Below are 22,603 nucleotides of genomic sequence, written 5' to 3'. Positions count from 1 at the left end.
AGAAAAGAAAAAAACCCTAAACCCTTTCATCTCTCATTCTCTCTCTCTCTCACTCTCACGTGCTTTTCACTTCACCTTCTTCTTCTTCTTCGTCCCGCCGGCTCCTACTTCCTTTTCAGCGGCTCATTGTCGTCGGCCCTATCTCCCTTCAGTACCGTCCTGAAGTCTTTCTTCTAACGGGTTCCGTTGATTTCTTACTCTCACTGGTACCCTCCCTATATCCATCTATTTCTTTCTTCCGACATGAAAATTTTCATGTAATGGAAGAATAGTGGAGTTTTTTATGTGTATGGTTTTGTGATAGCTATCGTCATTAAAGCTTGGGGAAGAGGTGGCGTGGTTGGTTTGATTTAGAGTTGGGTTTTTCTCTTTTCACATGGTTTAGTTGAATATTGAAACAAATGAATTTATTGGGAAACAGAAAACCAATTAAATTGAAAAGATGCAACTTCCTTTCCCTTTGCTGTTTTCATTTCTGCTATAATTTGTCTATTTTTTTCGTTTGGATAGTCAGTAATAAGTTAAGAAGTTAACAACGACAATACATTTCCTAACAAGAAGAAGCCTTAACATATTTGGATTTCAGTTTATTAGTTCATACAGTGAATGCCACTTTTTTTAAGCTTTGCTATATTATAATCCCAGTTTCTTTTATACGTTCATCATATAGTGGCACTTTAATCTGAGTTTTTTTATTCCAGATAAGATCAAGAGAAGTCTTTTATACAATGGGTAGTAAAAAGAAAGATTCTAACCCCACAGACGAAGTGGAGATTCAGAAAGATACATCGATGGATGGCGTTGGCGCTGTTGATTCAAAATCCTTGAAGAGAAAAATGAAGGACAAAGAGAAAGATGCTGAACTGGAAAAGGGGGATGTTGGTATTCCCTCTTCTACCTTTCCCAATTCTGAGAAACCAATGGAGAGGAAAAAGAAAAGAAAAACATTTGACAAAGAAAGAAAGCGAGCTACTTCAGAACAGGAAAAACAAATAATTGCTAACTTTAAAGCCGAGGATACTAAGCCATCTTCTGTCTCTGTTTCAAGTACTGGTCTCCCTGAATTTCATATCAGTGTTTTTAAGGACTTGGCATCTGCTGACATTTTGGTGAGAGAATCAGCTGCAGAAGCTTTGGCAACTGAGCTGCTAAAGGTTCAAGAAGCATATGACAAGCTTGAAAATAAGGATCTGGTTGAGGGTGGGTTAAAACTGGAAGCTGAGAAGGATGATGGCTTAGATAATTGTGCACCATCTGTGAGATATGCTGTACGTAGACTGATTCGTGGTGTGTCTTCATCAAGAGAGGTATATTTTGATATTATCTATTCAAAGCATCCTTTGGTGTACCTTTTTAGTAGTACAATAAGTGGACCACATCTCAGAGTCTCAGACTATCTTAGTACAAGTTCCAGGTTCTAGGGCGATACAAAAAACAAACTCTATTAAGAAAAGCACAATGGTGAAATTAGCAATATAAATTAATTTTGCAAGTGCAGTAGGCCTTTGATTTTCTCATTTTATTCCATTTATCAATCAAGCATAATTTTGGTTCTTTTGAAAAATCACATGGTTTAAAATTCCTGAGGCTGTTTTTCTTGTCTTCAATGGATCTTTATCTAGAATGCCTGTACAAATGCTCCTTTCCTCAGGTCCTTCGCTTGTTTTTTCCTAGTATTGGCTTTCATTGTTGCCTTTGAGACTTGAAAGCAATTTGATCATTTGCACTTAAAATCATGTGTCTCTGGTTGATAAAAACTTGGATGATTTTGTGGAGTACCCATTTGATGGAACCCTAACTTTTTTTACCTATGCTTGCTATGAATTGCAATTGCAGTGTGCTAGACAGGGTTTTGCCTTAGGATTGACTGCATTGATAAGTACACAGCCCAACATCAAGGTGGATTCATTGCTGAAACTCATTGTTAATATTTTAGAGGTTTCTTCATCAATGAAAGGCCAGGTAATTGAGATTCATGTACATTGATTATTCTATCATTTTATAATATTGCTTCTTCTGTTTTGTTTTATTTCTTTATTTTTATTTTCTCTCTATAAATGTTACTTGATTACTTAATGGCAATGCAGGAAGCAAGGGACTGTCTTTTGGGTCGATTGTTTGCTTATGGGGCTCTTGTGCACTCAGGAAGACTAACTGAAGAACGCGCTTCTGATAAAAGCACTTCACATGTGAAGGAAATCACCGATGTTCTTATATCTCTTGCAGCTAAAAAACGTTATCTTCAAGAACCTGCTGTCTCAATTATTTTAGAATTGATAGAAAAGGTATATTGCCTATTTAATGATATCCTCTTCCTAGGAGTTCTTTTAGTTTTTTAGATCAAGAGATGTTTTCACTTGAAGCTACTTTATTTTATTGTTTTTTTGTGGAACAAAAAGCTAATGAGCACATGGTCTTCTTAACAACTGATAGGCAAAAATAATTTTTTGAAAGAGAAATGACTTGTTTGTTCCCCGGCCATATAATTTTCAATAGAGATATTATTTTCTAAATTTGTTATATATATATAATACATATATATAATGCATATTCATATATCAGACAACTTAGAGATAATTTTGTTTGGTTTTCATTCCTTTTATGAATATATGCCATATGATGTTGCATCGATTGAATTGTAAAATTGGTAGCTTTGAGGCAGTGCTTTTTGGACAAATTTGCCTATCTTGGTGCTTCTCAACCAAAGCTCATGATTTATTAGAGTAAATTCTAGACTCTAGATGGCCACGATTTCGAACATTCTGTTAAGGTTCTTAACTTTTAGCATTCAAAGTTATAAAGATGTTGTTGCTTTTCAAATAACTGTAATTTTGGGTCACTTTTTCTTAGGCCACTACCTAGTTGCTTATCAATTAGAGTTTCTTAGTCTCAACTAAAATTTTCCCTCCTTACAATGGTGTTATGGTTGTGTAGTTAACACCTGAGGTGTTGAATCAAGTGCTTGAAGCTTCTGGAATTCGAGAGTGGTTTGAAGCAGCTACTGAAGTCGGGAATCCGGATGCACTGCTGTTGGCCTTAAAATTACGAGAAAAAATTTCTGCTGATTGTTCAATATTTGCTAAACTTTTACCAAATCCATTCACTCCTAGTAGATTTTTTTCTGTTGATCATCTGTCATCTCTAGCTAACTGTCTCAAGGTACTTCTTGGAAGTATCCATCTTCTTTCTACAAGGTTTTATATTTTAATAATAATTGTGAATTGAATCACTTAAATCTTCTCTTTTGTGTGCATGGTATCCGGCAGGAGACTACTTTTTGCCAGCCCAGAGTTCACAGCTTATGGCCTGTTCTGGTAAACATTTTGTTGCCTGATACAGTTTTGCAAGCTCAAGATTCACTGTCTGTTACAGCCTCATTGAAGAAGCATAAAAAGAATCGTAAAAGTGGCTCTTCCGAAGAAGAAATTCTGATAAACTTCCAAAATTTTTTTGAAGTTATAATTGAAGGAGCACTTCTGCTATCTTCTCATGACCGTAAGCACTTGGTGTTTGACGTTCTACTTCTTCTCCTGCCAAGACTGCCAACAATATTTGTCCCCACTATGCTTTCATATAAAGTTGTTCAGTGCCTGATGGACATACTTTCAACAAAGGATTCTTGGTTGTATAAAGTTGGGCAGAACTTTGTAAAAGAATTATCTGAATGGGCACGGCATGACGATGGCAGAAAAGTTGCTGTCATTATTGCTTTACAGAAGCACAGCAGTGTCAAGTTTGATAATATTACACGAACAAAAGCTGTTCAAAACCTGATTTCTGAGTTTAAGACAGAAGCAGGTTGCTTTCTGTTTATTCAGAACTTGATGAGCATGTTTGTGGATGAAAGTCAAACATCTGAGGAACCTTCAGATCAGAGTCAAACAACTGATGACAACTCAGAGGTTGGTTCGGTTGAGGACAAGGACTCAACAGGAACAATTGGGAACTCTGACTTTTTGAGAACTTGGATTATAGAATCACTACCATGCATGTTGAAACACTTGAAGCTGGAACCTGAGGCAAAATTCCGGGTGCAGAAAGAAATTTTGAAATTTCTAGCTGTTCAGGGTTTGTTCACCGCATCCCTTGGCACAGAAGTGACCTCTTTCGAACTACAGGAGAAATTCAAGTGGCCAAAAGCTCCCACATCTAGTGCTCTTTGTATGCTTTGTATTGAAAAACTGCAGTTGTTACTGGCGAATGCTCAAAAGGGAGAGGGATCTCATGGTTTTGTAAATGGTCTTGAGCCAAATGACCTTGGCTCTTATTTTATGAGGTTTCTTGGTACATTACGCAACATCCCTTCAGTTTCTCTATTCCGTCGCCTGAGTGATGAGGATGAAGATGCATTCAAAAAACTGCAAGAGATGGAAACCAGGTTATGGAGAGAGGTAAATTTCATCGTTTAATAAAATTCTAATGTCATTAATATTAACAGTCACTAGCAATATTCTGTAAACAATTAAATTGGAATGCATGTTTGAAAATTTTAACTAGAGTTGAGGAAATTATCCAGAATTGTTTCTCACTCTCAACCGGCCTAAAGCCCTATACGATAGTAAGGATTAAAGATCAATAGCTTGTCTTTGAATTTGTGAACTAAAATACAAATTTGTAAATGTTAATTTATGGTATGGTATCATTAAATAACATATTAATTTGGTGCCAGGAAAGGAATTACGGGTTAAGTGCTGATGCAAACAAATTACATGCACTAAGGTACTTGCTCATCCAGTTGCTTTTGCAAGTGCTCCTTCGCCCAGAGGAATTTACCGAAGCTGCAACTGAATTAATTATATGTTGTAAGAAAGCATTTTCGTCTGCTGATCTACTAGGGTCCTCTGGAGATGATGAGTTGGATGGTGATGGAACAATGCAGTTAATGGATGTTCTTGTCGACACATTGCTTTCATTGCTACCACAGTCATCAGCACCCATGAGGTCTGCCATTGAGCAGGTGTGTGCATTGCAGAATGTTGTATATTATGTATCTGTTTACTGGTTAAATTGACAGTTATTTTTGCTTCAATCTCTATCTTTGCATTTGATAGTTGGAATTATCATCATTTTGAAAAAAAAAAAGTCGTGGATGATGTGAACTATAGCTAACTTTGAGGATTTCTCTAATTAATCCCCTTTAGGCCTCAAATGGGAATTGGGTGTGTATATATTTTGGGAGCTTTTGTAAAATTTATGTCCCTTGGGTTTTGATCTTTACCTCATTTAAGAATGTTATTTATATTAATAGCAAGTGCTAGTATTTCTTTTTAGTTACTTTTCAGACACTAGTGCCTTTTCTTTATTTCGTACTCGAGTGATTTTCCTTGTGGATTCTTTTTTCTTCTCGCATTTTCCCCAGAATACTATATCCGATGCTCCTGCCTTTTCAAATTTTCAGTAGCAACTTTATGCATGCAAAGGATTCTAGTTTATATCATTCATATTATTGCTCTTGGTATATCATTTAAAGTGCTTACACACATGCTGCATACTCGAGGGGGGAGGGGAGGGGATCAATCAAAATGTTTTTGGGGATATAGTTAAAATCTTTGCTTCTTGGTGTTCACTGATGATACAGATAGTGAAATCTATGCCAATTGGTAAGGTTTTGTAATTCTCTTGGCTTGGTGGGAACATCACATCCATCTCCTTTTATGCTCATCTTCCGATGAAGAAAGCATAGTTCTTACAAAGAGAAAAAAGAAAAGAAAAGAAAAATGCAGATTATGTACACCTATCGGTCATCTTATTTGTGTTTATGACTTGCTTCTTCTTTCTTAATGCTTTGTAATTTAGAAACCAAAACTTCTTTAATATCTTATTTCCCTGCTTTCTCCGTGGTGTAAATTACCTGTGTTGAACCATTCCAAGGGTTGATCTATCTACTTTATTTGTATTATGGCAGTCAAAGATATCGGTGGGAAATTCTCAAATTGATAGGTTAAGCATTATCATTGGCAAATGCATTCCTTAAAGAAAATAACTGAAAGCGCTCTGAGAGAATCTAACTTTATCTAGGCTTTTCTTGTAGGTTTTCAAGTATTTCTGTAGTGATATCACTGATGATGGGCTGATGAGAATGTTGAGGGTTGTCAAGAAAAATCTGAAACCTTCTAGACATCAGAATGCAGAGGATGACGATGATGATGAGGACGAAGATTTTCTTGATGTTGAAGAAGAAGAGGAAATTAATCAAGATGAAACTGTTGACACAGGTGACAGCGATGAACATACTGATGAATCTGAAGCCATAGATAGAGTTGGAGAAGTAGGGCCAAAACTTTCTGACGGTTCTGATGATTCTGAATCCGATGGAGGAATGGACGATGATGCGATGTTTCGAATGGATTCTTATCTTGCCCAAATCTTCAAAGAGCGAAAAAATCAGGCTGGGAGCGACACTGCTCAGTCTCAGCTTATGTTATTCAAGCTTCGTGTTCTGTCACTTCTGGAAATTTACTTACATGAAAATCCAGGTATACTACTTTTCACTGGATCTTTAAGGAGTTGTGCAGATGCAATTTAAATAATAAATTGAAAACATTGTAGGATTTAAGCAGAGTTATAGAGGAAGTTATTTCACAATTAGGATGCCACCTGGTGACCCAACAAACATAGATGGACCCAATTAATAAGCTCCCAGTTTCTTTTATTACTATTAGGACCATGCTTGTATTAGCTTACGTTAGAGTTTCTTTTATCAGAGTCCACTATTTTATTGTTCCAAACGTTTGATATTCTTCCAGGATAACAAGTTCTTCGGAGAATATCTATAATTCCTAATTTAGGGAAGATTGGTCTTTAAATTTATTTAGGCTGCTCAGGTTGATTATGATTTCGACTTTTTTCACTGAAATTTGTTTCTTTTCAATATTATAATAAAGATTTCATTCTTAATTTTCTATTTGTGAAAGAATAATGTGCTTATTTCTTTACTACTGGTTTTCTCTTAAATAAAGATTTGAAATCTTAGCCGAATTCTTATAACAAGAACTATTATTTTATTTTCAAATCTTGGTTTAGATTTTGGAAACACTTCATAACAAAACGAAGAAACTCATGGGTAGAAAGAAGTAACCTTTGTTCGCTTAATTTTCAAAAACTAAAAATCAAAAATCAAATGTTATTAAATTGGGTGTTAGAAATCATTTAATTCATAGTCCTTGGCTTATATTTAAGTTGGCTCCTCTCTTCCGGAAGATCAACACTTTCTTTCCAAGTAGATATCTGGAGGTCGAGTTGTAGTCTGCATAATAGACACCTGGAAGATAAGTTTGGAACGAAACTCAGATAGTTTCCTTTGACTTTGATCACTCTACAGACCCTAAATCCTAGAAGCTGAAGAAATCCGAATCAATCTAATTCTCTATGTTAGTGTAGCACTAATATATTATCATATCATTGTTTAGAATAATTTTGCCCTTTGGACAAGTTAGATAAATGTTTTAGTTTCCGTGGATGTTTTGCTGACAAGTAATACAATATTTTTTAAATGATAATAAGTTAGATATCTCTATGTATCTGATTTGTAGTTTTTATCATATTTTGGGGCACAGGTAAGCCGCATGTTTTGTTGGTGTTCTCAAACTTGGCTCAGGTATTAGTTAACCCACATACAGAAGGTAGCGAACAGCTTGAACAGCGTATATGGGGAATTTTGCAAAAGAAGATTTTCAAAGCAAAAGACTATCCAAAGGGAGAAGCAGTTCAAATGTCGACGCTTGAAAATTTGCTGGAGAAGAACCTAAAGTTGGCGTCAAAACCTAAGAAAAAGAAATCTGCTGCAAATGTATCAAAAAAGAAGCAGTTAGCATCAAAGAATCATTACAAGATGATTGATTCCCTGGGTCAGAATTCAGCATATTGGATTATGAAGATTATCGATGCAAAAAAATTGTCCAACCGTGACCTACAGAAAGTATTTGATATTTTTGATAGAGTTTTGGTGGATTATTTTCATAAGAGGTCTCAGATAAAGATCGAATTTCTGAAAGAGATGATTAGAAGAAAGCCATGGATTGGGCAGCACCTTTACAGTTCCGTTCTGGAAAGATGTGTCAGTACAAATTCAGAGTTTCGGCGAATTGAAGGACTAGATCTAATAACTGAAACGATAAAATCATCAATGTCCTCTGAAAATGGGCATCATGTTGCAAAAGAACTGATGGAGAAATTCCTTCATGAACTATGCAATTTGATAAAGGAGTTACTGACGCATATGCCAGAAAAGCAGGCTCGGCGATCAGATATAAGAAAGTTTTGTTACAAGATTTTTCATTTAGTTTCCTCTCTTAAAATCAACAAGTCTTTTCTTTCAAGCTTGGCTCCTGAAGCTGTAGCTTTATGTGAATCTCAACTTGGCGACCAGTTCGGTAGATTGAAGCTTCGAGAATGATAACAGTAACAAGTCTAAAGCTGAATGATTTTTGCTACAGACTCATCCTTTCTCTTTTCTTGTGAACTTCCATGAAGTCGAAGACCAAAGAAGCAAGAAGTTCTTGTAGAATCTACTTGTTTACAACTGACTTGGAAGCTTTGATGAATTGATGAGTAAAGCATCAGATCAACTCTATACTCTCCACATTGTAAACGGCAAGGAAATTTCAGCTTCTGCTTCAAGAACAAAACATTAGAGACTGGTTTCTGAATGAAATATACAACCTTCTAATACAGGCAACGACCCGACTCTGGTGTTTACTTGCTTATTCCCAGACAATCGCGATCTTTTGTTTTAGACAATGTTAAATTCGTAGAGGAATGTTTACTACTTATTAGTTCACAAACTCAATGTTGAAAAGTTTTGATCAAGTTTTGTTCATTCAAGTTGTATCCTTCATTTGTGACTCAATACCATTCAGATTCGATTGGATTATTTTTGTTCTGTGTATTTCATTCTCGAGAGAATCATTCGGCTAATTCTTCTTGATGATGTCTTGTTCTTTATAGTGTCTTTGCATTTGGCAGATGGGCTGCAGTACAAGAAAGAAATATGTAGTTCGTCTTTTATATATGGATCTTTGTTAGGGAATTATAGTTCATATACATATGGAGAGAATTTGACTATTAACTTAGACTAATTGCCAAATCAATGGAGTTTATTGTTATGCTCTTCTTGTCAAAAGTTTGAATGTTTGGGGTTTTTTGTCTTGGTCTTTACAACTCCTTTTCTCTCATTATAATATTGTCCAACAATAGCTTTGTTTGAACTTTCCTATGATCTTTTTAGGATAAGAATTAAAAACTAAATTATTATTCAAGCTTTTGACCCTTCAATTTCAGATATGTAGAGAGAATTCCAATTTTCAAACGTGGTTGAAATTTTAAATCAAAATTTAGTAAGCTTTTCAAAAGTTTGTGCATTTTGACTACAACTTAATTCTCATTATTACTTCATCTAATTAAGTCTAAACTAAGGGTGCAATTTGAAGAATTCACTTTATAAACACATTTTTAAGCCATTTGTAAAGCCAATCCAAACATGCCAAAAATCATAAAAATGCTAAGAAGAGTATTGGGACTGTTCTTTACAGGAAACAACGTTGTGTTTTCTTCCTTTTTTTGGTGTAGAAAGAACAAATCTCATTGCACATATAAAACGGGAAATATGTACACGATCTGGGAAATCAAGAATTTGTTTATGTACAAAGCCTACTTTCTACTAAAAATAATAATAAAATGAACAAATAAAACTTGAATCTATTTCTTCCATTCTAAACTCGTGCCCATCTACAATTCTCTTCCTTCTGATATCTTTTTCGAGTTTTCTTTTTATCATATCCCCCAAAGATCCATTCAACCCACAAGCAATGGCCACCAAACGTGGAAAGGTCCAAAAGTTCCAAAACCCTCTTCTTTTCATTAGTACCCCCAATCTAAACTTCACAATTCACATCTGAAAATCAGAACACTGAATAATATAAGATCATGAAAGTCCATTCCATCTATTTTTTCAGCCATGGTGAAGAATCGTGGAAGTAACAATGATAATGATGAAGAAGCTGATTTTATATTCACCATACCTCAGAAAACTTGAGATACTGATGTGCTTCAGTGGACTGCGAGTTCAGTAAGCGGCTTTAGTATTTTGCTTACAGAAAATGGCCACCTATGATTGACCATCACCATCTGAATCACTATCGGAGGAGCTCCCATCTGAATCAGAACCTACAGGACATTGAAAATGGTTAAGCCAAGACAAATTTCTCTATGATTCAGACTAAGAAATCCATAACAAATCATCATTAATACCACTAGAAGAGGAAGAATCATCACTTCCTGAACTACTAGAGCTATCAGAACTACTACTAGCACGAGCAGCTGCATCTCTTTCAATTTCAACAGGAGGGAAACCACCCATTGGTATCACCTCATCCCCAATGTCCACGTCTTCTTCACCCACATCCCCTTTTCTAAGCTTCTTCGCCTCTGTTTTAACCTCATTCATCATCTCATTTACAGATGATATCTACAGAACAAGATGACAAAAGTACACAAATCCAATCAGATAAACCAGTAACAGGGCAAAAGACGAGGAAAATAAAGTATGCCCTTAAAGCAAAAAAATATGTATGTATAGACAAGGGGTTTTTACCTCATTATTCTCTTTATTCGAATCTGCATTTGTATTGTCATTGATGAGAGCTTGCCGCTTGACCTTGCTCATCATTTTCTTCCAATTCGTCACCAGTCGGTCAAGTTCCCAAAGGGTCTCTGTATCGACTGCTTCAATGTCAAGCTCAATCTCATCCCCATCCTGTCTCAAATGTCCACTTCTCTTCTTCACAATCTGTATCACCTGATCCATCTTCTCAGGAGGCAAGCCCTGCAATCCAATTCCCAATCTGTGTTTCTCCTCTAAACTCATATCCCTTTTGTTGGGATCCTTTGCCTTCGGCTTTGGCTGCTTTACAGGCTTCACCTGAGGTGCTCTCACTGGTGATGGGGTTCTCACTGGTGATTGAACTGAAGGAGGCTTCGTCAAGCTCGACGGCACCACCACTTCTACGGGTTTGTTCCCATTTGAGTTGAAATTCACATTCTCCACCTCCTCAACATGATTCCATGAACTGGATTGCAATTCCTCTTCATAGGGATCTGGCTGCTTCAGTGCACCCAGCTTCCGACTAACAGGAAGAAACATTTCCTCAAATTTCACTAACCACTGTTCAGCCAATATATGAACTTCATGACCCTTGGGGTTGTACCTCATGGCATTGTTAAATGTTAGCCTAACATCTTCAGCAAAATCCAAAGGTGAGTCGTATAAATTCTTAGACAGCGTAGATTTCACAGTCCCTAAATCCATAGGATGCTTAATAATATCATAATAGTCATGAAGACCCAACCCAACCACATCCACAGGTTTATTAAAGATCAACCCATACTTTTGCTTCATCAATTTGTTCAAGATTTGAGCGCAAGTCTTCATCAGATTCCCAACTTCAAACGAATTTGGAACCTGCAAATCTTTGCCAAAACTAGGTAGCACCTTCGGCCGCTTGTTCAGTCCCTTCGTCTTAGAAGATTTTTTGAGATAATTAGGTCCAGAACTAATGTTCCCAGATTCAATACGACTCTTGATTCGTCTAACTTGTTCAAGTTCTCCCAGTAAGCGCTTCCTCAGCTCAAACAAATCCCTCCCAGAACACGAAGTTATATTGAAACTCACATATTGGCTGTACTCGAAGTTCGAAGATCCATGGTAACGATCAATGGAAGACCCATTATCCGAGGGAGACAGAGTTGTCACGTTGCCCATTTCTTCACCCATCTGATGGAAGTTGTTAATTTCACCATTAGTTTTCCTCTTTTTCATATTAGATTTAGATTTAGGGTTTGAGAACGGAACTCTCGCCATAAACGTTCCTCCTCCACTCCCGTTGCGTTTGCTCGTAGGCCAACTGGGTTCGTGATTCGCTAAAACAGCAGACGCCATGAAAAGGAACCCAAAAACCTTAACGAACCCGTTCGTAACAAAACAACGACCCCGGTGAAGCCCACCGGCGAGGAAATCAGAAGGAAGAATCAAGAAGAACAGGGCGGGAAAATCAAAATCAAAGAGCTCTTGATTCTTCCCACTTGCGCGCCAATTCCAAACCCTCAAAAGAACCAAAAATTTTAAAAAATCTATAAGATATGAAAATTAGGGTTCACGAAAGAACAATTCGCCCTAATTTCTGCGAGCTACGAAGAACAATGAGGGGAAAGGGAGCGATACTTAAAGGCGTGGTGATCTGCCCGTGAAATTCACGGGAAGAGTTGTAGCCGTCGATGATACTCGGCTAACTGATCTTACGGTGAATACTCCGTGGCTTGCTGCCCTACGCTCTGACCGAATGAGCTGGAATGAACGGTGGATGTTGAGGGTTTTTGAGCACGTGGCGAATTTTGAAATCGTTGGATTGTGGAAAATATAAGGGAGTCGTGTTTTTTGAATTTGGGATGAATTTGAGTTTCATGTTGAGTGGGTCCTACACGTTGGTGACGTGGACTAAAGTGGGGACGCGTTCGGAATTGGAGGGGTAATTTGGTAAACTCGCAATGGGAAATATTCATTTTCTTTTTGGGATTATGATATTTTTTAAAAAATTACATTTTACAAACTTTTTCGTTTTTAGATTTTTAAAATCCCATTTGAATTTTGGTTTCCCATTGACAATTTTATTATAGTTTACAAAAATCTTAAACCGTTTTTTATTATAATGTTTTGATCATTTACATATTTTTTCTTCCCTGATCTCTATTGATCTTTTCCATCCATTTCACTTATTTTATTTCTTCTTTCACTCGTGTTATAATATTCAAATTTTCTAAGAAATTGTCAATTATTTTAAAAGCTACAACAATCTCAAACGAAACCTAAGTTAAATTCGATGGAATTAGTTATTATAGAACACTTAATATTTTTATCATTAATTATTTTATTTGAAAAATATAGTTGTTTTAACTTATAATAAAGGACGTGTTTGGATTGAATGAATATATATATAGACATCGCTTGGTGTGCATCATATTGATGATGCTCGAGAATAAATTACGAGGATTTATGACATATAATTATTACCATTTTCTTTGTTAAGTACATCTGTGTATATAATCTTATTTTTGTTAAGGAAAGATGATTTATAATTACATCTCTAAACTTTAAATTGTGATGGTGTATATTTCACGTTGCATTCATATGAATGATTAGAAACATTTCTATTTTGAACAAATGTTTATTGGAAATACTAAATACATTCAAATAAAAATAAAGTCACTTTTGGTGTATTACATCCTGCAGATCTTTGAGTGATGATTTTCACGAGACGAAAAAAAAATTCAACGTTTAAAGCCTAAATGCACACACATACGTTTTAAAGTTTATAGACTAAATTATTTATTATGTAAATGACTCGTAAAGTTAACTCTATAACAAAACACATTGTTATTCAATACATCATTTTGAAGTTTATACACAAAACCGAACCATCCCCTACATAATGAAAAGCTACGAAGTGTCAATCAAAGCTTAGATCAAAGAAGAAACCAACAGCACAGAGAGCTGCAATGCTGCAACCACACAAAAATATTAAACCCCACTGTTAGTCAAAAACTATAATAAACAGATATATCGAAGACAATTATCTTGTTGTTTCGATATGTTTAGAGCTCGGGAAACGGAGATCATATCAAGAAAGTCGTGGAGTCTAGACGCTCTCGTGTTGTTAGTCTTTGGGATTATTATGTCTCATTTTGTGTTGTTGTTTATGGGGTGATTAAGCTAATCCACTTTTGTAGTTGTGTCTGTTTTCTTCACCTGCTCTCAATTATTATATTTAAGATTACATAAGAAAAGAAAAGGATGACTAAATAATTCAATAAGATTGCATTTAGCAGACTTTAATTCGAAAATTATATCACCCTTCCTTGCAAATCTAACTGATCTTGCTGCTACTCAATACTATCAGTACATAATAGTTGTGTTCATTGTTGTTCTATACATTTAAATTTTGGTTGGTTGGGAGAATAGAGAAAGAATGTGTATTTCTAAAAGAATTTGGAACAGAGCAAAAACATTGTCAAACTATATACATCAATTGCATCCTTTCATAAATCTAAACCTTTTCTTCTGATCTCATTCTTGTTAGAAAAAATTATAAGTTTAGTTGGATGATCTTGAGTTTCTTTTACATATAATTAAATCTCTAAACTTCATAAATCTAAACCTTTTCTTCTGATCTCATTCTTGTTAGAAAAAATTATAAGTTTAGTTGGATGATCTTGAGTTTCTTTTACATATAATTAAATCTCTAAACTTATATGTATCGGACAAATGTTGATCGAAGAGACTAGATAGCTAGAAAATGAACGAATGCATATCAATCTTTTCCTCTAGGTTTGTGCGACCCTATCAATCTTTATAGAGAACCACTGCACAAATCTTATTTGAATGTGTCATTTTTTTTATAAACATGAAATTTCATCTTAAAATAATTGGATAAAATAGTTTTCTTAATCACTGAAGAATGACGAGAAATCTTAAGTTTTGTTGAAGTATAGATCATCAACAAGAAGCGTTGTCTAGCATCGATCTATAGTTTCCTACTTCTCACGAGCCAAAGAAAGTGTTGATAAACACGTGCGTGTGCTAAAGTATAAAAACTAAATTAGCTAGGTAACGAGAATGAGCATATACAAACTCTATATAATATACTTTACAGCAAAGCAGCTTTTATTCTGCACACCAATCAATGTTCTTTCCAAGTTTACACAAAATAAAACCACACTCACAAAATAAGAAAAGAAAAGAGATAAGAGATGAGGCAATTTACAGCTACAAAGGCAATGAATTCTCTCATAGCATCAAGTAAGAAAGATAATGGAAGGGTCACAGCAGCATTCATCAAGGAGACAGCAGCAGCATAGAGCTGCAAGGCTGCAAACACAAAGTGAAACCCTCTGTTAAGCCACACTAAAGAAAACATAGAATCCAAACCTAAGATGTAGTTCAAACTTCATAGACGATCTCGTCACTTCGATATGTTTAGCACCCGAGAAAGAAAGATGTCAAGAAACTAAATCAAAGGCAGCATGTTCAAGTTCTATCTTTTATCACGGTAGTACAGATATAAATTTTCTTTAGATCATCCTAACACTCTCAATTCAAACCTTCAGTTTTGATATATGCAAGCAAAACCAGAACAATTAAAGAGAGAGTTTAATTATCAACAAAAAGAAGAAGCTTTTTGGCATACCATCCCTCCAAGAAACCCGGTTGTCGTCTTGGCGGTGGGGCGGCGTACTGCGGTGGCGCCATCACTGGTGGCCCTTGATAATATCCTCCTGCAAATAAATCCACACCACCCCAAATTACTAAATCAAACAAAACGTAACAACGGAATTACCAACCTGAACATAGCTAGCTCAACATACCTTGAGGAGGTGGGTAGGGATAGGCATATTTGGGATCACTCATATCTTCTATCCAGCAGAAGCTTACAACCCAAGAGACTATGATCAAGAGGAAGAACAACAAGGGTATTTAAATCACAATACTTAATATATGAGAAAACTCAAGAAACTACGGTACTTTTTTTCTTCCTTTTTTCTACTTTATCTTTGTTTCTTCAATGGGTATTAATTAGTTTTTGGAATTCTCAAAGAGAGATATGTGAACAGAACTTTATGAAAGGGAAGATTCTAGTTGTATTGAAGAAGAAGGTAAGGGAGATCAGTAGTTTAAATATGAGAAACTAAAGGAAAAGTAAAGCATATATAGATATATATATATATATGTCTATCTAGAGACTTCTGATCTCATTTTTGTGTGTGTGTTCATCATCTTTGTGGGGTAATGAAACTAATCCACTTTAGTAGCTGTCTATCTTCTTCACCTGTTCTCAATTATTCTCTTTGCATTACATAAGAAAAGAGAAAAAAGGTAGAATATGTTATTCCAATGCATGTTTGTTTTATAATTTTAGAGAGACCAAAAAGGTTAACTGAAGTTGTAAAGAGATTCCAAGTTTTGATGTGTTCACACACATACATACATACATCACGAATCCTAAACTTTATGTTAGGACACTTTATATTTTTTTATATATAAAGAAAAAACTTTAAAATTTAAAGAAGAAATAAAACATATATTATGTTTCTTTCTTTTCTCTCTCTCTCTAACCTCTTCTCTTCCTCTTCCTCTTCCTCTTCCTCTTCCTTTCCTTTCTACAAAAAATGAATTGGAAGGGTTTTCTTCTTCTTCTGATCTCTCAACATTTTCTATGGTTTCATTGTTCTTTTTCTCTACAAAAGCTTTCCTTCAAACTCTTTTACAATCAGAGGTATGTTCTTCACCATCATTTGAACATTTTTGGTCCAATTTGGGAATAATGCTTTAATTTCTTGAGTTCTGATTCAACTGATGTATGTCTTCTTGGCTAGCAGAGATGTGTTTTCATTACATTACATAAGTCTTTGATTTTTAGTACAAATGAGACATGGGAGGCGGATTTTGACCTCAAACATCATTGAAAGAAGCATGTGTTAATTAATTACTGTTACCTATTGGCCAACTTTTACCATGGTTTAGTTCATAAAGTTGGAAGCTAGTAATTTATGTATAGTAGGTTATCAAACTTCAAAAGTATTTAGTAGGTTTTGTTGAGGATTACTCGGTCCAAACCTCGTGGTTGAACCTGAGTTGAAGGAAAAATACAAATCCCAAAAAGGAAGAGTTAAAGTCATCTTAAGATGCAAACTAATTAACCAACAGAGTTCAGAAAATAGCTAAGTTAAGCTTGTCTTGGCACCTTACAATAACCCTTGTGTGTTACCAACTACCTAGACATCACTAGTGTGGTGCACGTAAACCACAAACAAGTGTCAAGAGGACCGTTATAATAATTCAATCTCATTCAACGGATCCAAAGAGAAGAAGTAAGTAAACTTCGAAAAAGTGTTGAGCAATTTATTGATGCTTGGTCGTTGAATTATACATTCTTTGTGTACTAACTTACGCATCATAATAGTAGACTCGACACTACATTAGTGCAAGTAACTCTCACACAAAGTTAGCTCAAAGAACGAGATTACACAACAGAAACAGTCTCACATAAAGCTCAATGAAGAGAGCGTGTGCAAAGTTTCCCGGTAGAAAGTGTGATCTATAGCATTGATACTTTGTGTAAAAGTAGTTGATGATTTAATTTATAAGCTTTTAAATTTTGTATCCAAATTGTTCTTTGAAAATTTAAAAGTATAAAAAAAAAGTCCCAAACTTTCTATTTGATAATGTCTGATAGGTCGCAATGCACTGCTCAACGTTTTTTTTCAAAAAAATCTATAAAAAATTGTTCAATTAAATCTTGTCGTGTAGAATCATTTAATTTTTTAAAAAGTTGAGAGATGGGTTAAGTTTTATTAGACATAAAATTAAAAGTTCATAAACTTAACATCAAATTTTCAAAAGTTTGTGGATGAAAATGAAAATTCATTTTATACCCGTGAAGATAATGTTTAAAATTATATTATTAGAGAAATGAAAAAGTGTTTTTTCAAAAAGTAATTTTCATTTAAGCACTTTTTACCAAAATTATTGTTTTAACATGAAATCGCTCCTCCTGTACTCAAAATGTTGCAATCAATATCAAATTAATATAAAAGAATATTATTAGACTCTATGTACTAATAATTTTAATTTACTTTCACTGTTAAACATTTTTCGCTTATAATTGATTAAGTCATTAGAGTTGATCGTTATTGATGATCAACGCAGTTGGTTGGTCATAGTTAATTGGTGGAGTCTGTCATTGGAGATGATCATTGTCAGAGTTAGCCATCAAAGGTGGTCTTGATCAATTTTTAGTCAAAGTTGGCTTTTTCCGAAGGTGGCCATTGAAGGGAGATAGCTAGCTAGTGGAAAACACAATGAAAATGAAAAAGAACCATACGAAGTCTCAAATCCAATTACATGAAGAAGGTCGACCTTAACTTTATCATTGACCAAAGTCGGGCTAAGAAGGTTGATTCAGGATTTTGACCTTGAGACTAAGACCAATCAGGCTACTTTGGCTCAAAGCCCAATTAGTCTTTTTTCTTTATAAGGTCATTGTTTCATCCTCTCGATCTAGTTGCTTGTCTATTTAGTACTATTATATTTTAGTCCAAAATCATCGGAGATCAAGAGCACCTTCTCATGCTTCTCCCCCACCTCCAATAGGGAAAACATAAAATTGGTAAAATTTGAAAGGAAGTTGATACAATTGTTTATATCTCCTCTCCATACACATAATAGAATAGTACGAAAAGGAAAGAGCTATGAGGAAATAAATAGATTTGAAAAAGATTTCAGTGTGTATTCCTTCCCAAATACAACATATGTAAAAACAAATTAAACAAATCGTCTAGCGTGAAACACTTTGAAACCTCTCATACTCTCGAAACATCTCAAGTTTTCCTCCTACGTTAAGATAACTTATTATATTCAACCGTACAATTTGAAACATGAGTCTACACCATCAAACCATATATACACACAACTCACCTAGAAAGTGTTCCATAAAATATACCCACAAAATGATGACTTTTGCATCCTATCTTACATTTGTATACAAAAACTATTTATATAAAAACATTATCTTATAGGTTGGAACCCATCCTTGTACATGATATGATATAATTGACTAAAAAGAATAGTGGGTACAACATGGAGAGAAGCTACAATCATGCTATAAATATCTCATAATTAACACTAATCACTCAAATAGATTCCACCCTCTATTGCAACTTGCTCTCATATATAGCTTAATGAATGAATTAAATAAATAAATCAAGTGTCACCAAAGTCAAAAACCATACCCATAAATTCATTTTATATATGTCCATAGTATTGCTGCCAAGTAATGCAAGAAAATGTCAAACAAAAGTGGCATATCCAATACAAGATAAGAAAGTGACATAGACTTACCCTTGAATTCAAAGGAAAAGGTGGGGTATAGTGAATAGAAAAAGAACATTTATGATTGAGTGTATGTGTGTATGTGTGTTGTGTTTGTTTCCCAAGAAAATTTTTGCACACACACACACAATTGCCAAAAGGAAGATTAATTTATAAATGTTGTGAGAAAGTGTCGTTTTCGTTTTAATTAATTAGTATGTTACTTGCCCTTCAAACGTGTCAATCTAATATATATTGCACAATTTGAAGGTAAGAGAGAAATCGAATTGTGACGCTCGAGTAAATGAATGATAGGACGACGTTACGTTCAAAATGAGGTGGTGATTTGAGATGATTAGTTTATATTTGATTGAGGACTTGAAAATTTAAATGTAATATTAATTAAAAGAAGATTCTATATACATACATGTGTGGTGTTGGGTATAGAATAATTGAGTGAATTTTACCCATAAGAGAATCTCTTCAACTTGGAAGAAAACTTACAAAGTAATCCAAAGTAAAGCAATTTTCTTTTCTCACAAAAATTGCTTTTTTAATACTCTTAAGGTTTGAATGGCTTACAATTAGAGGGATCATATCCTAAAAAACTACCATTTTAAACAAATAACAAATTATTGTCTCTTTCAAAAGAAAGATTTTGGTTGAAAGAGTTTGTTGATGTTGATTTTGAGTGTTCGTTTTAGAGTAACTACGTGACATAATTTAAATCAAATTTGAAATTATTTCAACAACTCTTTGGGAACCACCAAAAGAGAAGGAAATGATAATAGAAGTGTATAGAAGATACAAATATGTAGCATTTGGTGATATGAACTTTTTGAAAGGGGTGAGGTGAAGTGAATCTCTTTTATCTCTCATTCAAAAAAAGGTAATGATTGGATTTAGATATGGATTTGTTTTAAGATATATTTTGCAATTTGCAAATCTATTTCACTGCTACAACAATCCTTAATTGATTGTTGGTTGCTACATAGAATGACATTCCCACTCAACATAACTACAAAACTCAAATCACAAAGTCATTTTTTGCAACATTATTCAAGCATAGATAGATAGCTTAATTAAAACTCAAATCATGACATGATATGACACTTCTCTAACAACAACAACCCACTTCATTCCAACCAACACCAAGAGTTTCAAATTTAGAACTAACCCAATGCTATTATTCTAGGATGCTCATCAAAGCCTCTCCAAGGATGATAAAACAAAGTATTGAGTCTCAATTTCTATATCCCAAGTCACTGTCATAAAGTCTTATGTCCAAATTTTCTTCCAAAGAGTACCTAACCCAAATTGTGCAAGAAGAGAAAACAAAACAGAAATGAAAATGGAAAAGGGGTTTTATCACTTCTAAAATGTTGTATACAGACCCAAGATAGATAGATAGATAGATGATTAGGACATGATATCATAAACATAATGATAAGATGCTATATATATATATATATATATATATATATATATTTTTATCATAGATCGAGATAGAAAAGAAAGAGCATATCATACCATAAGGATGTAATTTAAAATTCAGTATTCATAATATAAATAAAAATGAAAAAGAGAGAAAAACTCAAAATTTTTATACCACATGCTGTTGTCGTTATTCAAACTGAGCCTTGTGAAATCTTTGCAATCAACTTCCCATCTTGCCCCACTGCTCCGGTTCTAATATCGCCACTTACCGGCGCCGACACACCCTGGTAAGTCGGCGGGGGAGGTGCAGCTAGTACGGTGGTGCCGCTGGCCGTGTAGTATACTTGTCTCCCCGTGCTGCTGTCGTATGCCACCTGTGTGTAAGTGGGTGGCCCTGCGTCTGCTGCCAGAGTCACACCGCCGCCGGGATAGGCGGCGACCTTTGGAGGTTGTTGAGGCAGAGCCGGGGATGAAGTGGCCGGATACGGCTGTTGGGGAGGTTGTACAACATTGTAGACTGGTTGCTCACGGTACATATCTGAGGCCATACGTTGTACAGCGTAGTAGCCTTGATTAGGCGGTGGCTGAGCGGTTATTGGTCTCACCATCGGATGTTGAGGCGAGTGATAGACAGCACCGGGATGATGGATCATGTAAACCGGTGGTTGGTCCGGTCCGCCATGTGTGGCAGTCATCGTCGCCGGAAAACCTCCGCTGGAAACCTGCTTCTCCTGCCAGTAACCAGCCGGTGGTTGAATGGCTGACGGTGCGTTTGGCTGTGGAGTCTTCTCCATCGGCTTCTGCGCGTAGAACTCACCACCGTAACCTCCAATAAGATTATTCTCTTCAGATTTTCTCTGATACGCCGCAGCTTGCTCCTGTTCGCTAATATGCAACCTCTGTAATTCCTGCAATTGACGATGAATCTCAGCAGGATGAACCACAGGATCCGATATAGCGATCCGATCTCCCGGAACAGGTCTAGCCACAGGCTCAATCGGCTGAGCAACCGGCTCAGGTAACGGATCGTGCAATTTAATCGCCACAGGCGGTGGAGGAGGAGGCGCGATTCCAGTTTTATCCAAACCAAACAGAAAATCCACCTTATTCGGAACAGATTGTTTAGGCGCATCAGCCGGATGAGCAGAAGCAGAAGTCAAAACCTCCACAAATCGATCCCGATCGGACCTACCTCCATCAGACCCAAAGCTAGGGCTCTGATTAGCCGGAAACAAAAAAAGGCGCATCCTAGCGGGTCTCCCAGGAGCACGATAAAGACGATCGTACTCGTGCATCATATGCTCGAGATCATCATCGTTGGTAACCGAAATCAAGGCATCAAGATCCTCACCAGGGAGCTGATACTTGAAGGTAACATCAGTATCAGAAAGCGAAGAAAGCTTAGCAATCATTGAAGCGAACTTAATAGAACGATCAACAGCGAAGATCTTAGTGTCACCACCGACGTAAGAGAGAAGGTTATCATGAGGACGAGGATGGATCTTACCGCCATAGCTGCACATGAACTTAACCTTGTAGTTGTGGTTCTGCAGCTGAGCGTCGTCCCATGGAGGTGGGTTTTCGAAATCGATCTCACGGGAACGAGGGGAAGAGTCACCGGATTCAGCATAGGAATTGTAAGCGTAATTATCCATATTATGATGAGGGAAGAAGGGAAATTGAAATTTGTATAATCGTATCTGTTGATGGAATTAGAAGAACAGAGAGGTTTTCATTTGATTTGATGATGAGAATTGAGAAATGAAAACAGAGAGAGTGTTGTGTTGTGTTTGTGTCACTCTCTCTATATGTATTTGGCTTAGGGACAGGTGGTGGGTTTTTGTTGGCTTTCTCTTGCGGCTTCTTTATGCATCTTCTTCTTCTACGTATTATTATACGTAATCATAACAATTAGTATGTCATACAGTACCAAATTCATTAGAACTATAGAAACTTAGGTAACCTATATAGATATCTATACTAAAAATATACCTTTAGAATAGAAAAATTCATAAAAATGAATAAAATATTTACGAACTATAACAAAAATTTCATTATATTTTAATTTATTTTACTATATTAAAAAATGTCTGTTTGTAATACAAATTTTCTTTTTCTTTTTTTTATAATCTCAAATACCAAACTTTAGTTAGGGAAAATTTGTTTTCTTTTTTTCTTCTTCCAATTTTCATTCAAATACCAAACTTTAGTTAGGGAAAATTTGTTTTCTTTTTTTCTTCTTCCAATTTT

The 22,603-nt window shown here is 35.5% G+C and overlaps 3 protein-coding genes and 2 long non-coding RNA genes across 6 annotated transcripts; 2 read left to right on the top strand and 3 right to left on the bottom strand.

Annotated features, from left to right (window-relative positions):
• The first annotated feature begins 5 nt into the window (after window positions 1–5).
• On the top strand, window positions 6–8,924 carry LOC101209511 (rDNA transcriptional regulator pol5). The gene is made up of 9 exons (XM_011660550.2): window positions 6–206; window positions 702–1,307; window positions 1,837–1,962; window positions 2,088–2,285; window positions 2,935–3,159; window positions 3,267–4,391; window positions 4,670–4,957; window positions 6,032–6,476; window positions 7,557–8,924. Exons 2-9 carry the CDS (start codon window positions 729–731, stop codon window positions 8,393–8,395), a joined length of 3,825 nt encoding a protein of 1,274 aa, XP_011658852.1. The 5' UTR covers window positions 6–206; window positions 702–728; the 3' UTR covers window positions 8,396–8,924.
• Window positions 8,925–9,523: 599 nt separating this feature from the next.
• LOC101209352 (transcription factor GTE7) lies at window positions 9,524–12,198 on the bottom strand. 2 transcript variants are annotated; one of them, XR_004218159.1, is made up of 4 exons: window positions 10,592–12,198; window positions 10,249–10,465; window positions 10,020–10,164; window positions 9,524–9,892 (listed from the first exon to the last, which is right to left on the bottom strand). XR_004218159.1 is itself a non-coding variant. In XM_031888727.1 (3 exons), exons 1-3 carry the CDS (start codon window positions 11,933–11,935, stop codon window positions 10,106–10,108), a joined length of 1,620 nt encoding a protein of 539 aa, XP_031744587.1. In that variant the 5' UTR covers window positions 11,936–12,198; the 3' UTR covers window positions 9,524–10,105. The 2 variants fall into 2 exon arrangements, 1 of the variants encoding a protein (XP_031744587.1); XM_031888727.1 differs by having other exon boundaries at window positions 9,524–10,164.
• A 1,155-nt stretch (window positions 12,199–13,353) lies between these two features.
• Window positions 13,354–15,950, bottom strand: LOC101209103. The gene is made up of 4 exons (XR_180759.3): window positions 15,415–15,950; window positions 15,237–15,324; window positions 14,208–14,917; window positions 13,354–14,102 (listed from the first exon to the last, which is right to left on the bottom strand). It is a non-coding gene; the product is annotated as an uncharacterized LOC101209103 (long non-coding RNA).
• Window positions 15,951–16,090: 140 nt separating this feature from the next.
• On the top strand, window positions 16,091–19,461 carry LOC116405120. The gene is made up of 2 exons (XR_004218217.1): window positions 16,091–16,322; window positions 19,187–19,461. It is a non-coding gene; the product is annotated as an uncharacterized LOC116405120 (long non-coding RNA).
• A 679-nt stretch (window positions 19,462–20,140) lies between these two features.
• LOC101208862 (protein transport protein sec31) lies at window positions 20,141–22,175 on the bottom strand. The gene has a single exon (XM_004136865.3). It carries the CDS (start codon window positions 22,006–22,008, stop codon window positions 20,545–20,547), a length of 1,464 nt encoding a protein of 487 aa, XP_004136913.1. The 5' UTR covers window positions 22,009–22,175; the 3' UTR covers window positions 20,141–20,544.
• Window positions 22,176–22,603: the final 428 nt, after the last annotated feature.

Source organism: Cucumis sativus, chromosome 7 (genome assembly GCF_000004075.3).
Source record: "Cucumis sativus cultivar 9930 chromosome 7, Cucumber_9930_V3, whole genome shotgun sequence".
Lineage (NCBI taxonomy): Eukaryota > Viridiplantae > Streptophyta > Magnoliopsida > Cucurbitales > Cucurbitaceae > Cucumis > Cucumis sativus.
This window is presented reverse-complemented; position numbering and strand designations above follow the sequence as displayed.

Coding starts and splice junctions, on each gene's coding strand:
- LOC101208862 (XM_004136865.3), bottom strand. CDS start 22,008: ATGGATAATTACGCTTACAATTCCTATGCTGAATCCGGTGACTCTTCC.
- LOC101209511 (XM_011660550.2), top strand. CDS start 729: ATGGGTAGTAAAAAGAAAGATTCTAACCCCACAGACGAAGTGGAGATT. Junction 1,308..1,836: donor GTGTGTCTTCATCAAGAGAG/GTATATTTTGAT, acceptor TTGCAATTGCAG/TGTGCTAGACAGGGTTTTGC. Junction 6,477..7,556: donor TTACTTACATGAAAATCCAG/GTATACTACTTT, acceptor TTTGGGGCACAG/GTAAGCCGCATGTTTTGTTG.
- LOC101209352 (XM_031888727.1), bottom strand. CDS start 11,935: ATGGCGTCTGCTGTTTTAGCGAATCACGAACCCAGTTGGCCTACGAGC. Junction 10,466..10,591: donor CGAATAAAGAGAATAATGAG/GTAAAAACCCCT, acceptor CTTGTTCTGTAG/ATATCATCTGTAAATGAGAT. Junction 10,165..10,248: donor TGATTCTTCCTCTTCTAGTG/GTATTAATGATG, acceptor AATGTCCTGTAG/GTTCTGATTCAGATGGGAGC.